The sequence below is a fragment of the Herpailurus yagouaroundi genome, unplaced genomic scaffold (assembly GCF_014898765.1).
Source record: "Herpailurus yagouaroundi ecotype Mexico unplaced genomic scaffold, PumYag 569, whole genome shotgun sequence".
Classification (NCBI taxonomy): Eukaryota; Metazoa; Chordata; class Mammalia; order Carnivora; family Felidae; genus Herpailurus; species Herpailurus yagouaroundi.
The window spans coordinates 4,340,280-4,350,539 of NW_024412786.1; the positions used below are offsets into that span (position 1 = coordinate 4,340,280).

At 62.9% G+C, this 10,260-nt stretch overlaps 1 protein-coding gene and 1 long non-coding RNA gene across 2 annotated transcripts; one reads left to right on the forward strand and one right to left on the reverse strand.

Moving 5' to 3' along the window:
* Positions 1-774: 774 nt before the first annotated feature.
* Positions 775-8,880, reverse strand: LOC121023773 (aldehyde dehydrogenase family 3 member B2-like). The gene is made up of 10 exons (XM_040465855.1): positions 8,656-8,880; positions 5,218-5,380; positions 4,709-4,819; positions 4,401-4,521; positions 4,163-4,248; positions 3,962-4,043; positions 3,365-3,751; positions 2,639-2,805; positions 1,961-2,060; positions 775-1,688 (listed from the first exon to the last, which is right to left on the reverse strand). Exons 1-10 carry the CDS (start codon positions 8,712-8,714, stop codon positions 1,504-1,506), a joined length of 1,461 nt encoding a protein of 486 aa, XP_040321789.1. The 5' UTR covers positions 8,715-8,880; the 3' UTR covers positions 775-1,503.
* Positions 2,813-3,379, forward strand: LOC121023774 (uncharacterized). Its single transcript, XR_005787499.1, has 3 exons — positions 2,813-3,041; positions 3,108-3,179; positions 3,305-3,379. It is a non-coding gene; the product is annotated as an uncharacterized LOC121023774 (long non-coding RNA).
* Positions 8,881-10,260: the final 1,380 nt, after the last annotated feature.

Genomic DNA, 10,260 nt, shown 5'->3' on the forward strand with positions numbered 1-10,260 from the left:
GCAACGACAGCTGGGCTGTTTTAAAGGGATTAACCTGGCAGCTCTGAGCAGGGGAAGCTGAGGGGTGGAAGCTCGTGCCCACGCCTCTGTGGGGGCAGCGGATGTGGAAAGACCTTTGGATTCACCTGCAAGAGCCTGAGCTACTCCTCCCTCCCCGGTTTTCATCTCCGTTCACATGGCACAACCCCGGGCAGTTGGGAAGCTGATGCCCTCCCTGGAACCCGAGCCCGAGATACTGACTAGATCGGGTGCGTAGAGAGCGGGGCCACCCCAGTGCCCCAGCAGGATGGCATCTTGCCAAGGAGGCCGGACTGCCCTCCGAGTACAGTGACTCGGTCAGTGACATAATTCCACGTCCTGTGTGTTCTAAACAATACCCAAGACAATTGCGAAAGAAGCTGGGGCCACCCACTGGAGCTCCCGGCCGCGGAGGGACCAGCAACTTGATTGTATCAGTCCCTTCCTCTGGGCGAGGCTTCTAAATATGTGTGGACACGGCATGTGGCCTAAGCCAAGCTGTCCCCCGCCACCGTGCAGACCAGGCTGCCATCATCAGGGGACTAGAGAATCTGAACACCATGGTCACTGGGGGCCACATTTCAGAGATCGTGGTGTGCAAGACGGCCATCCTCCTCCTTTTCCCTCAACCGGAGGCCACACCCCCTGTCTGCCCATGGCTCTGAGGGGTGAGGAGCCCCATGAAGAGTGGGGTGGGGGTTGGAAGTGAGCTCCCAGGATGAGGATTTGGGGAAGAGTAAGAGGCAGGTCACGATGCACTAGATATATTCTGTTTACTGACGCCCCCCCCCCCTCCAAATTTCTCCAGAAACCCGCCATCATTCAGCTCTGCCCTGCTTTCCTGTATAAACTCGGTTCGGCGCCCTGCTGTCTCTAGACCTCAGTTTCCCCATGTGTCGGATGGAGTGGCTAGGTTTAGACTCTGCCGACCACGATCTCCTCCTGGGAGTCTGCGGCCGGATGATAGACATGTCCAGAATGTGCACACCCCCTCCTGTGCCCAGAGGAGATGTGACTAATCACCCCTTGTACTCTTTCCTGTTGATTCCACCTACCCACAGCATCAGAGTCCTTGCCAGGGACACCCTTTCGGGTGACTTCGGCAACTAGCCAGGTCCGGGCTCAAGATCAGATTATGTCAGCTCCCCAAACCAGGTGTGAGTGGCGCTGTTAGAAATCGCCCTGTATTTGGGGGGCCTAATTATAGATCTGATACAAGGGAGTCCTTTCTAACCACAAGAATTCCATCACCAGGCATAGCCAAGCTGAATCAGGAGACCACAGGCAAGGACTTTGGCCCTGAAAACAGCCAGACCAAAGGCCCAGAGGTCCTGCCCAGCCAGGGGTCTGTTGAGACAAAGGCCCAAGAAGACGATCTTTGCACTCCTGGACAGGATCCCCTCCTTCCGAGCCCCACACTGAACACCTGGGCAGCGGCAGGACAGAGGGATCGTGGGGGTAAGGCCCTGGAGGGGTACAGGGTGTTCACAGAAGGGTGCAGCTTTGGGACCCCAAGGCCCAGCTGACCAGCTGCTCTTTGCTGTTAGTGTAGGGAGGGTAGCGGATTTCATTGAGCTTCTCCAGGCCGGGGTGGGAGAGCAGACAGGCGCGGTGGTGGGAGAAGGTGTCGAAGGAGAACTTGCCGTGGTATCTTCCCATCCCGCTGTTCCCTGCGTGGGCGTGGAGGGGAGGGGCTGAGGCCGGCAGCCCACCCAGCCTCAGCAGCAGCCTCCTGCCCAAGTGGGAGCCCAGAGCTGGCACGGAGCTCAGGGAAAGCTGAGCCACTCAAAAAGCCATTGTGCGGATAGGGAAACTGAGGCCTTGAGAGACCCGGGGCCAGGAGCAAGAGAGTGAAGGCGAAACTGGGCCTTCCGGGGCTCGGAGTTCCAACCCGGGCTTCCCTGGGAGTGGGGGCCGGAGGGTAGAGGAGGGCAGGGCTCACCGACTCCCCCCAGCGGCAGGGACGTCAGAGTCAGGTAGACAAAGCCTTCATTGCCTCCGAAACTCCCGCTGCTGGTCCGATCCAGTATCTGGTTCACTACCTGGGGGGAGGAGGGGGGCGGCCGGCGGTGGGCTTGTGATCCGGGAAGAGGGCTTGGGCCCTCAACCGTTCCACTGGGAGCAGAGGAGCCCCCTTTGTTCCCGTCCTCTGCTGAGACATCTCCCCTCTGAGCCTCTGAGCCCCTTCCACGTGGAGGGGGCCCGTGACCGTGAGGGGCGGCCGGAAGGGTAGGAAGCACCAGCCATGCGCCGGCAGGCATGTCCCTCTGCCTGTCAGGTCCCCCGGAGCTCTGCCCCGTTCCCCCTTCAGGGCCTCTGCTTGCCCACACAGAGCCTTCGTGCACTTTAGGAAGAAGGGGCTCTCTGAGCAGGCCAGATAGAAAAAGGCACCCCATCGTCTAGCTGGAGGCTCACCCGGCCAGGGCAGACGGCTGGCCAGCCATGCATCTGGCAGGTTTTCGGCCCTGCCCAAGCCCTCCCTGCCAGGAACCTTGTGCAGGGAACCGTTGGCCAAGTGGTGCTGCCCTAACCCTCCCAGGGTGGGCTGTGATGGGGGGAGGTCACCAGTCTGCACCTTTTTTAAACCCCTTTCTTGTCCCAGCCCCACCCGAGCCCCCACCTGTTTGTTGTTGGAGAAGGCGTACAGGGCCAGGGGCTTCTCCCGACGGTTGATGAAGTCGATGGCCTCGTCCAGGCTCCTCACGTTCACGATGGGCAGGATGGGTCCGAAGATCTCCTCCTGCATCACGGGTTCCGTCTCCTCCACGTCCACCAGCACCGTGGGGGCTGCGGGCACAGGGGGCGGCTCAGCCCTGGGGAGGGGGGCCTCGGGCAGGGCTCAGGGACCTTCTGGGGAAGACGGTGTCCCCACGGCCCCCAGGAAGGACCGTGAGGGGTTCTCCAGCCTGGCCAGGGCTGAGGCGGAGCGCCTGTGTCTCCCAACGGTCTTCCCAGAGCCGGGGTCCAGGCTGGGCGCAGCCAGTGCAGCCGTGGGAGACTCGCAGCCCAGACTCGCGGCCCAGGTGGGAGCCTCCTGGCCCAGACTCGCGGCCCAGACTCACGGCCCAGGTGGGAGCCTCCTGGCCCAGACTCGCAGCCCAGACTCGCGGCCCAGGTGGGAGCCTCGCGGCCCAGACTCGCGGCCCAGACTCGCGGCCCAGGTGGGAGCCTCCTGGCCCAGACTCGCGGCCCAGACTCACGGCCCAGGTGGGAGCCTCCTGGCCCAGACTCGCGGCCCAGACTCGTGGCCCAGGTGGGAGCCTCCTGGCCCAGACTCACGGCCCAGGCAGGACCCGCCTCATGGACGGGCCTTCCCACGGGGGTCATGGCAGGATGGCAGGCTCACCGATGTAGCGCTCGCTCTCGTCGCTCTGGCCGCCAATGGCCACGCGGCCACAGCCCAGCAGGCCTCGGAGCCGCTGGAAGTGCTTGTCGCTGATGATGCGGCCCAGGTTCGGGGAGCTCCGGGGGTCCTCGCCGTAGAAGCGGGTGATGGCGTTCTGCAGGGCGGGCAGCAGCCGCTCCTGCGTGTCAGGGCTGCACAGGACGTAGTCGGGGGCCACGCAGGTCTGGCCGGTGTTGAAGTAGCGGAACAAGGCCAGGCGGTTGGCCACGGTCTGGGGGTCACAGTCGTCGTCCACGTAGCAGGGGTTCTTGCCCCCCAGCTCCAGCGTGACGGGCGTCAGGTGCTTGGCGGCCGCAGACATGACGATCCTGCCCACCCGAGGGCTCCCTGGGGACACGGGAGTTGACGAGGGTCCAGGCCCCCCCTCTCCGGGCCCATTTGTACCTTGTCCCCTGGCAGGTGCCCCAGGCCTTGCTGCCCCCAGATTCTACCTTCCGAGGCCCAGGGGCTGATCGCCATCTGGGATGCTCCCCCTCCTGGCCACCACCTCCTCCCTCCGCAGCCTTCCCCCGGGACATTGGTTGAGGCCACCCTCACCCGTGAAGAAGATGTAGTCGAACTTGTGCTCCAGCAGCCGCCCCGTCTCCTGGGGCCCGCCCAGCACCACGGCGAAGCAGCTCTGTAGGGCGGGACAGGCGCCTCAGGAGATACTGCAGCCCTGGGGACGGCTGGACCCCTCCCAGCTGACAGAGGCGGGGGGTGGGCCACCGGGTGCTGATGTGGGGGGGCCATCCTCACCTGGTCCAGGTACTGGGGCAGGACCTCAGCCAGGACCTTCTCTGTGCTCTTGCTTATTTCTGACGGCTTCAGCACCACACAGTTCCCTGCAGGGACAGAGGTGGAAGACGTGGGGAGAGGCCAGGGGCCCGACAGCCACCCAGGGCAGAGATGCAAGGAACAGGCCAGAGGCCGGGGGCCCTATTAGGGAAGGGCTATTGGGCTGGGTGGGGAGGGGGGCTCAGGACACTCTCCTCACCTGCGGCGAGGGCACCCACCAGGGGCACCAGGGTCAGGTTCACGGGATAGTTCCAGGGGCTGATGATGAGCGCCAGGCCGAAGGGCTCCTTCCGGATGAAGGCAGAGCTCATCTGCGTGAGCTGGAGTGCAGGGGTGGGGGGCATAGTGAGGCGCTGCGGGGGGGAGCACCCCAAAGCCACCCCCAGTGTCCCCGAGGTGCCTGTGCAAAGGAGTCCTCATGAAGACTCGAGAGCGTCAGTGGCTCGCCGTGGGACGAGGGTGGTGGAGAGGCCTGTGCTGGAACTGCCGCCGGGCCAGCTGGCTCACCAGGTTCTTGGCCACAGGCTCATCCTTCATCCAGGTGGGCAGGTTCTTGAGCGCGAGGTCGACCTCGTTCTGACACATGATGAGCTCGGATGTGTCTGCCTCGAAAGCTGCCTGCCGTGAGATGGAACTCAGGGATCGGGCCTGGGGCAGGGCGGGGAGGGGATCTAGGGCGTGGGGTCCCCAGGAATCCTCACCCCGGGATGTGGAGATAGTTCCCGAGGAACGGCACGGTGAGCGGTGAGCAGCGTGGACCCCAGGACAGGTGGCCCCGGGCTCCAGCTCCCGCTCTGCCGCTTCCCGGGTGTGGGAGTTTGGGCAGGTGTCTTCACCCCCATGCACCTCAGTTTCCCCATGGGTACCATGGGAAACACGCCCCACAAGTTTGGGTGAGTTGATGTCGTAGAGCGCCTACCCCACGCTGCACGCCCGGGAAGGGTCTGTGCAACAAACAGGAACGAGTGGGGGGCACAGCCAGCCTTGCCCCCCCGGCCCCGCCCCCCCGCCCCCACCTTGTGCAGGTCCTGCGCCAGCGCCTCCTGCAAAAGCTGCTTGTGTTCCTGCAGGAAGCGGCCCAGGCCCCTGAGCTGCGCCGCCCGGAACTCGGCCGGCCGCGTCCGCCCTGCGCTGAAGGCCTCCCGCAGCCGCCTCAGCGTGTCCGCGAAGGGGTCCATCCTGCAGGGAGGGGGCGGCGTGGGCCGGGGCTCCCCCACCCTCACGGCCAGTCCCCCCGCCCCCGGCCCTGGCCGCAGCCACGAGGGCTCAGGACACTCCCGCAGGGACACACGTGTAGCCCCAGAGGGCCCGGGCTGCCCCCGTGCGCCTCCAATGTGTGTGCCCCACCCACACTCGCGCCTGGGTCCCCTCCAGCCATGGCACCCAGGCCACAAGCAAAGCTGAGAAGCAGGGATCCAACGGGTGACACGGAGGGCCCCCTCTGGGCCTGAAGCAGGGACTCTGAGGGTTCTTAACAGAATGCTTGCAGTGGCTCACGGGGAAAGCGAGGCCGGGCGTGCCATCCACAGGTGCCCGCAGCGGAAGGAGGGCCCCGTGTCTGCTCTGGGGAGGTGGTCCTGGAAGGAGGGTCTCAGCGCAAGGAGCAGAGGAACATTCTGGTGGGCGAGCATGCGCGGAAAGGCAGAGGCGGAGGGCCAGGTTGGCAGAGCTGAGAGAGCCTGGGGCCTCGAATCCCTCTGGGCCGTAGCCAGACGGCCCAAGGGAACCCCCGCAGGGCTGAGGGTGGGGGGGGTTGTGGGGGGCCAGAGAGCAGGGGCCCAGCAGAGGGGGTGCATTCCCTAGACCTAGGGGAAAAGGGGGTTCTGAGCACCCCAACCCAGAGGCTACCTGTGTGCCTCCCTGTCTTTCTGTGTCTGTCTGTCCGTGTGCATATTTCTGTCTCTCTGTGTGCCTGTGTGTGTCTGTGTGTACGTCTCTGTGTGTGTGTCTGTCTGTCCGTGTGGTCTTGGGCTGTCCTCTGTCCTCAGCCGCATCTCACAGGCCGGAGCCCAGGACCTCAGCGCGTTGGCCGTGGAGGAGATGGGGCTCAGCCTCTCCCCTGGGCACCTGCAGGCCGGCGGCCCCATCCGTGCCTCCACCACTCCCAGGGCCTCAGGCCGGTCACTCCTTCTCTCCGAGCCTCAGTCTCCTCATCTGGGAAGTGGGAACAGCCCGCCTCTGTGGAGCACAGAGCACAGGCCTGGCCGTGCACCCCTCAGCGCACGTCGGCGGCCGCGGTTACTATTCTCGGAAGCCATAACACAAGGAAAGCAGCTAGCGCCCAGCTCAGGGGGTTGTCCCAGCGGGGGAATTCGGGGAGACGGGACAGATGCTGCACACACTCCCAGGCGGTCTGCAGATGCCTCCCTCCCCCTGGCGGTGAGGCCGTCACTCCCGGCACTGTCCACTCCCTTCCGTGGGGACAGGGGCTCTGGACCACAGGGTCCAGAGGATACAGTCCACAGTAGTTGCTCAGTAAAGACTTGTTCTTGTCACGGGCTGGAAGGGGGCCCCGGTCATGCCCTCCCACAGCCAGGCCCGGTTGCGGGGGGGGGGGGGGGACTGCGTCCCACCTAGACCGCTGCCCCAGACAGCAGAGCCCCATTTCCTCCTGAGCACTTCCCGGAGGAGCGAGGCCTGAGTGGACCACGGCACTGCCCACCCTCAGTCCCAGAGCTCTGCCTGGAATGCCAGCATCACCCTCCCTCACCCAGCTTTCCCTGCCTGGGGTTCAAACAGCTCCTGGCCCTATCAGCCCTGCTCTAACTTTGTCCATGGCTCCCTAGTACCTCTCTAGGGTCAAAAGCCTCAGCCCTGAATCGAGGCCCAGAGCGGAGGAGTCTGGGACGAGTTATGGCACCTGGGTGTCCTGATGTCCACCCCAAGATCCTGGCCCCAGCCCATCGTACCTTTTCCAGGTGAGGCAGGCAGGGCAGGAGCTCCCTGCCTTTCTCAGCCGTCATTGTCTGTGTCCCCATTGTGCACACCTGGGGTGCCTGGGGACAATCTCAGACTCAGCTTAAGGGTGGCCAGATCCCCAGCCCCATCCCCACTGTTGCCCAGTAAGTGAGGAAACAGACAGCTGGGTGGGGGGTGAGGTCAGCAGCAAGGCCAGGGGTGGGGCTGGAGCTGACCAGCTGGTTCCTGCTTCTCATCCAAGGTGCCTCCCTGTCGTGCCTTCCCTGCTGCAGGGGAGCAAGGCCTCAGGAGTTGCTGACAAGAAACTCCCGGCTGCTTGTCAGGGAGGCTTTGGCCGGGCCCGGACCATGTGGGTGACTGCAGAAGACTCGGTCGGCCCTTCGGGAGCTCGCAGTCTAAACACAGAAGAACAGGGGCGCCTGGGTGGCCCCAGTCGGTGGCCCAGATCTTGATCTCACGGTTTGTGAGTTCGAACACCCGCATCGGGCTCTGTGCTGACAGCTCGGAGCCTGGAGCCTGCTTCGGGTCCTGGGTCTCCCCTTCTCTCTCTGCCCCTCCCTTGCTCGCGCTCTCCGTCTCTCTCTCTCTCTCTCTCTCTCTCTCTCTCAAAAATGAACATTAAAAAAAATCAAACACAGAACGGTGGCACTGAAAGCAATTTCCAAGCGTGAAAGGGTGTGCCACAGGCTCCAAGAGGCCGGCGACAGGCCCCACCAGCGGGAGCCAGCTGCAGCGGGGAAGGGGCAGGGGCGGAGGCTCTCGTGGGGGCACGCGTTCTGGGCAGAGGGACGCGCGTGTGCCCGGGGTTTGAGAAACAAGACACAGCTGGGCAGGGCCCTGCAATTTATCCCGCGGCCAGTGGGCACGTCACAGAACACAGGCTAGACGGGGAACACAGCCGGTGCCCCGGAGCTGAGTGCTTGGTGTGCGACGTCTCTTTTGAGCCTCGCGGGTTTCGTTACTGCGCCGTTGGAAGGATGAGGAAACCGGGGCTCCGAGAGGCCACCCGATTTGCCCTCCTCGAGGCTGCTGTGTGGCGGCTTCAGTCCCAGTCTGTGTGGCCCTAGCCCCTCACCCCACCGGCACTGAGACCCTGCACCAAGGTGCACCCTGGGCTTTTTTATTGACTTCCTAGCATCTCTCCGCCTCTCGCAGATGTTCCGTAGTAAGCTTGCGATACTTCCAGAAGCGGAAAGAAATGTCAGTAAGCGTCGCTTTTACAACCCTATATCAAAGACAGCTCTGGCCTCGCCTCCCAAGGAGCTCCCCCCTTCTCGTCTCCCGACTCCCCAGCCATCCCCATCCCAGCCCCGGTGACACCTGGCTGGTCCCAGTCTGTCCACATGCTGCCTCCTCCCCCAGCCTGGGAGCTCCTCCGGGAAGAATGGGATCTGTCCCCCCCCCCCCCCCCCCCCGGGCCAGACCAGCAGGGCAGTGACACCTGCCTGAGCTGAGCCTGCTCCCGACCCCTGGCCCTGTGGCCCCACATTTCACTCCCTCGCGCTGCTGGCTCCCGACCGCAGGGCCCCACGTACCCCAGTGTGGGCTCCGACTCTGGATCCTTCGCTGCACCTTTGTCCTCTTTGCCTGACATGCTGCCTCCAGGTGTGCTGATTCTGCTCCTCGGCCCGGTCTCACCCCTGCTTCTGCCGTCTGCCAATCCTCCCAGGAGCCCCAGCAGCCTGTCGGCTTCTACCAGACTCCTGTGCCCAAGCCCCCGCAGTGGAGCGGCTGTGGGGGAGACCTAGCAGAAGCTGCCTCTTAATTCATAGACCTACACCCCTCCCCAGGCTGGGCTGGGAGTTGGCTGCATTTGTTTAGAGAACAGGTCTGGCAACTCCGGGCCACTCTGAGTGTGCTGGCAGGGAGTTGCGTGAGAAGGAGACAAATCCCCCAGGGGGCTTTAGGATGAAAAGATCAGTGAGACCCTGGTGGGAAATGCTGCCTCCTCCAGGAAGCCCTCAGCCAGCAGGGTTTTATGGCCCACCCAGGTCCCTGCACACCCCCCCCCCCAACCTCATGCCATTGAGCCCCTTTATTTCCCCTCTCCTAATGTGTCTGATTGGCATCCTCAGGGCAGAGGAAGGGGCTGTGAGCCGAGAGAGCCTGGACTGGGGGTGAGGGGGACACCTGTAGAGCTGCGGGTGGTTACCTCGTTCTTTTGTTCACTTACTCTCTTATTCACCGTGGGACCCTGGGTAAGTTACTTAACCTCTCTGAGCCTCTCCAGGTCGCAAGAGTGCTTGTCATGGTCCTTGAGAGGATCACCCGGGAAGATTAGACCAAGACCACCCACGGCGGAGGGCTGCGGAGAGCGGTTCCAGGCAGAACGTGTGAGAACCCACCGTGTACCCTGAGATCATCCCCTGGCTCTGATTGGAGTCAGCCAAGCAGGAGCCACAGCCTGCCACAAACCCCAGACGGGAGTCTGGGCCCGAGCCTCGGATGTCAGTGCTGTTATGAGCCCGGGAAGGGGACCTGTGGGCTGGCGAGGCTCACTGTAGAGCGGAGGGGGAACGTGGCAGCTGAGGACGCCCACTGACCCCAAACCATTGGCTCATGCCTTCGGGTGGGTGAATTGTATCTTAATGAAGCTGTTAAAATAAAACAAAACAAAAGCAAGCAAACCTGAACCATGAAGGCTGAACAGCTCGTAAGCGAATAACAAAACGCTGCACCCCAGCAGCAGTTGGCAAAACGTAAGATAAAACCTTCGTAAGACACCTTTGCCGCCCCATGTTGTCAGTTTCCTGCGGCTGCTCTAACAAATGACCACAAACACGGTGACTGCGGGCAGCAGAAATTTATTGTCTCTGGAGGCCAGAAGGCCCAAATCAGGGCCATGCTTCCCCCCGGGGTTCTAGAAAGAGTCCTTTCCTGCCTCCCCCGCCTTCTGTGGCTTCCCACATCCCTGGGCTTGTGGCCACGTACCTCCTACCTTCGTGGGGTCTTCTCAGTGTTGAATCTCTCCCTGCCTGTCTCTTACTGGGACACTTGTGATTGAGTTCGGGGTCCATCAGACATTCCAGGATGGTTTCCTCCTCTCAAGATCCTTATCTTAATCACATATGCAAGGTTTTTTTTTTAATTTTTAAAAAAATGTTTATTTATTTTTGAGACAGAGAGAGACAGAGCATGAA

Coding starts and splice junctions, on each gene's coding strand:
- LOC121023773 (XM_040465855.1), bottom strand. CDS start 8,714: ATGTCAGGCAAAGAGGACAAAGGTGCAGCGAAGGATCCAGAGTCGGAG. Junction 4,249..4,400: donor GGTGGGTGCCCTCGCCGCAG/GTGAGGAGAGTG, acceptor CTGTCCCTGCAG/GGAACTGTGTGGTGCTGAAG. Junction 2,061..2,638: donor CCTTCTCCAACAACAAACAG/GTGGGGGCTCGG, acceptor TCCTCCCCCCAG/GTAGTGAACCAGATACTGGA.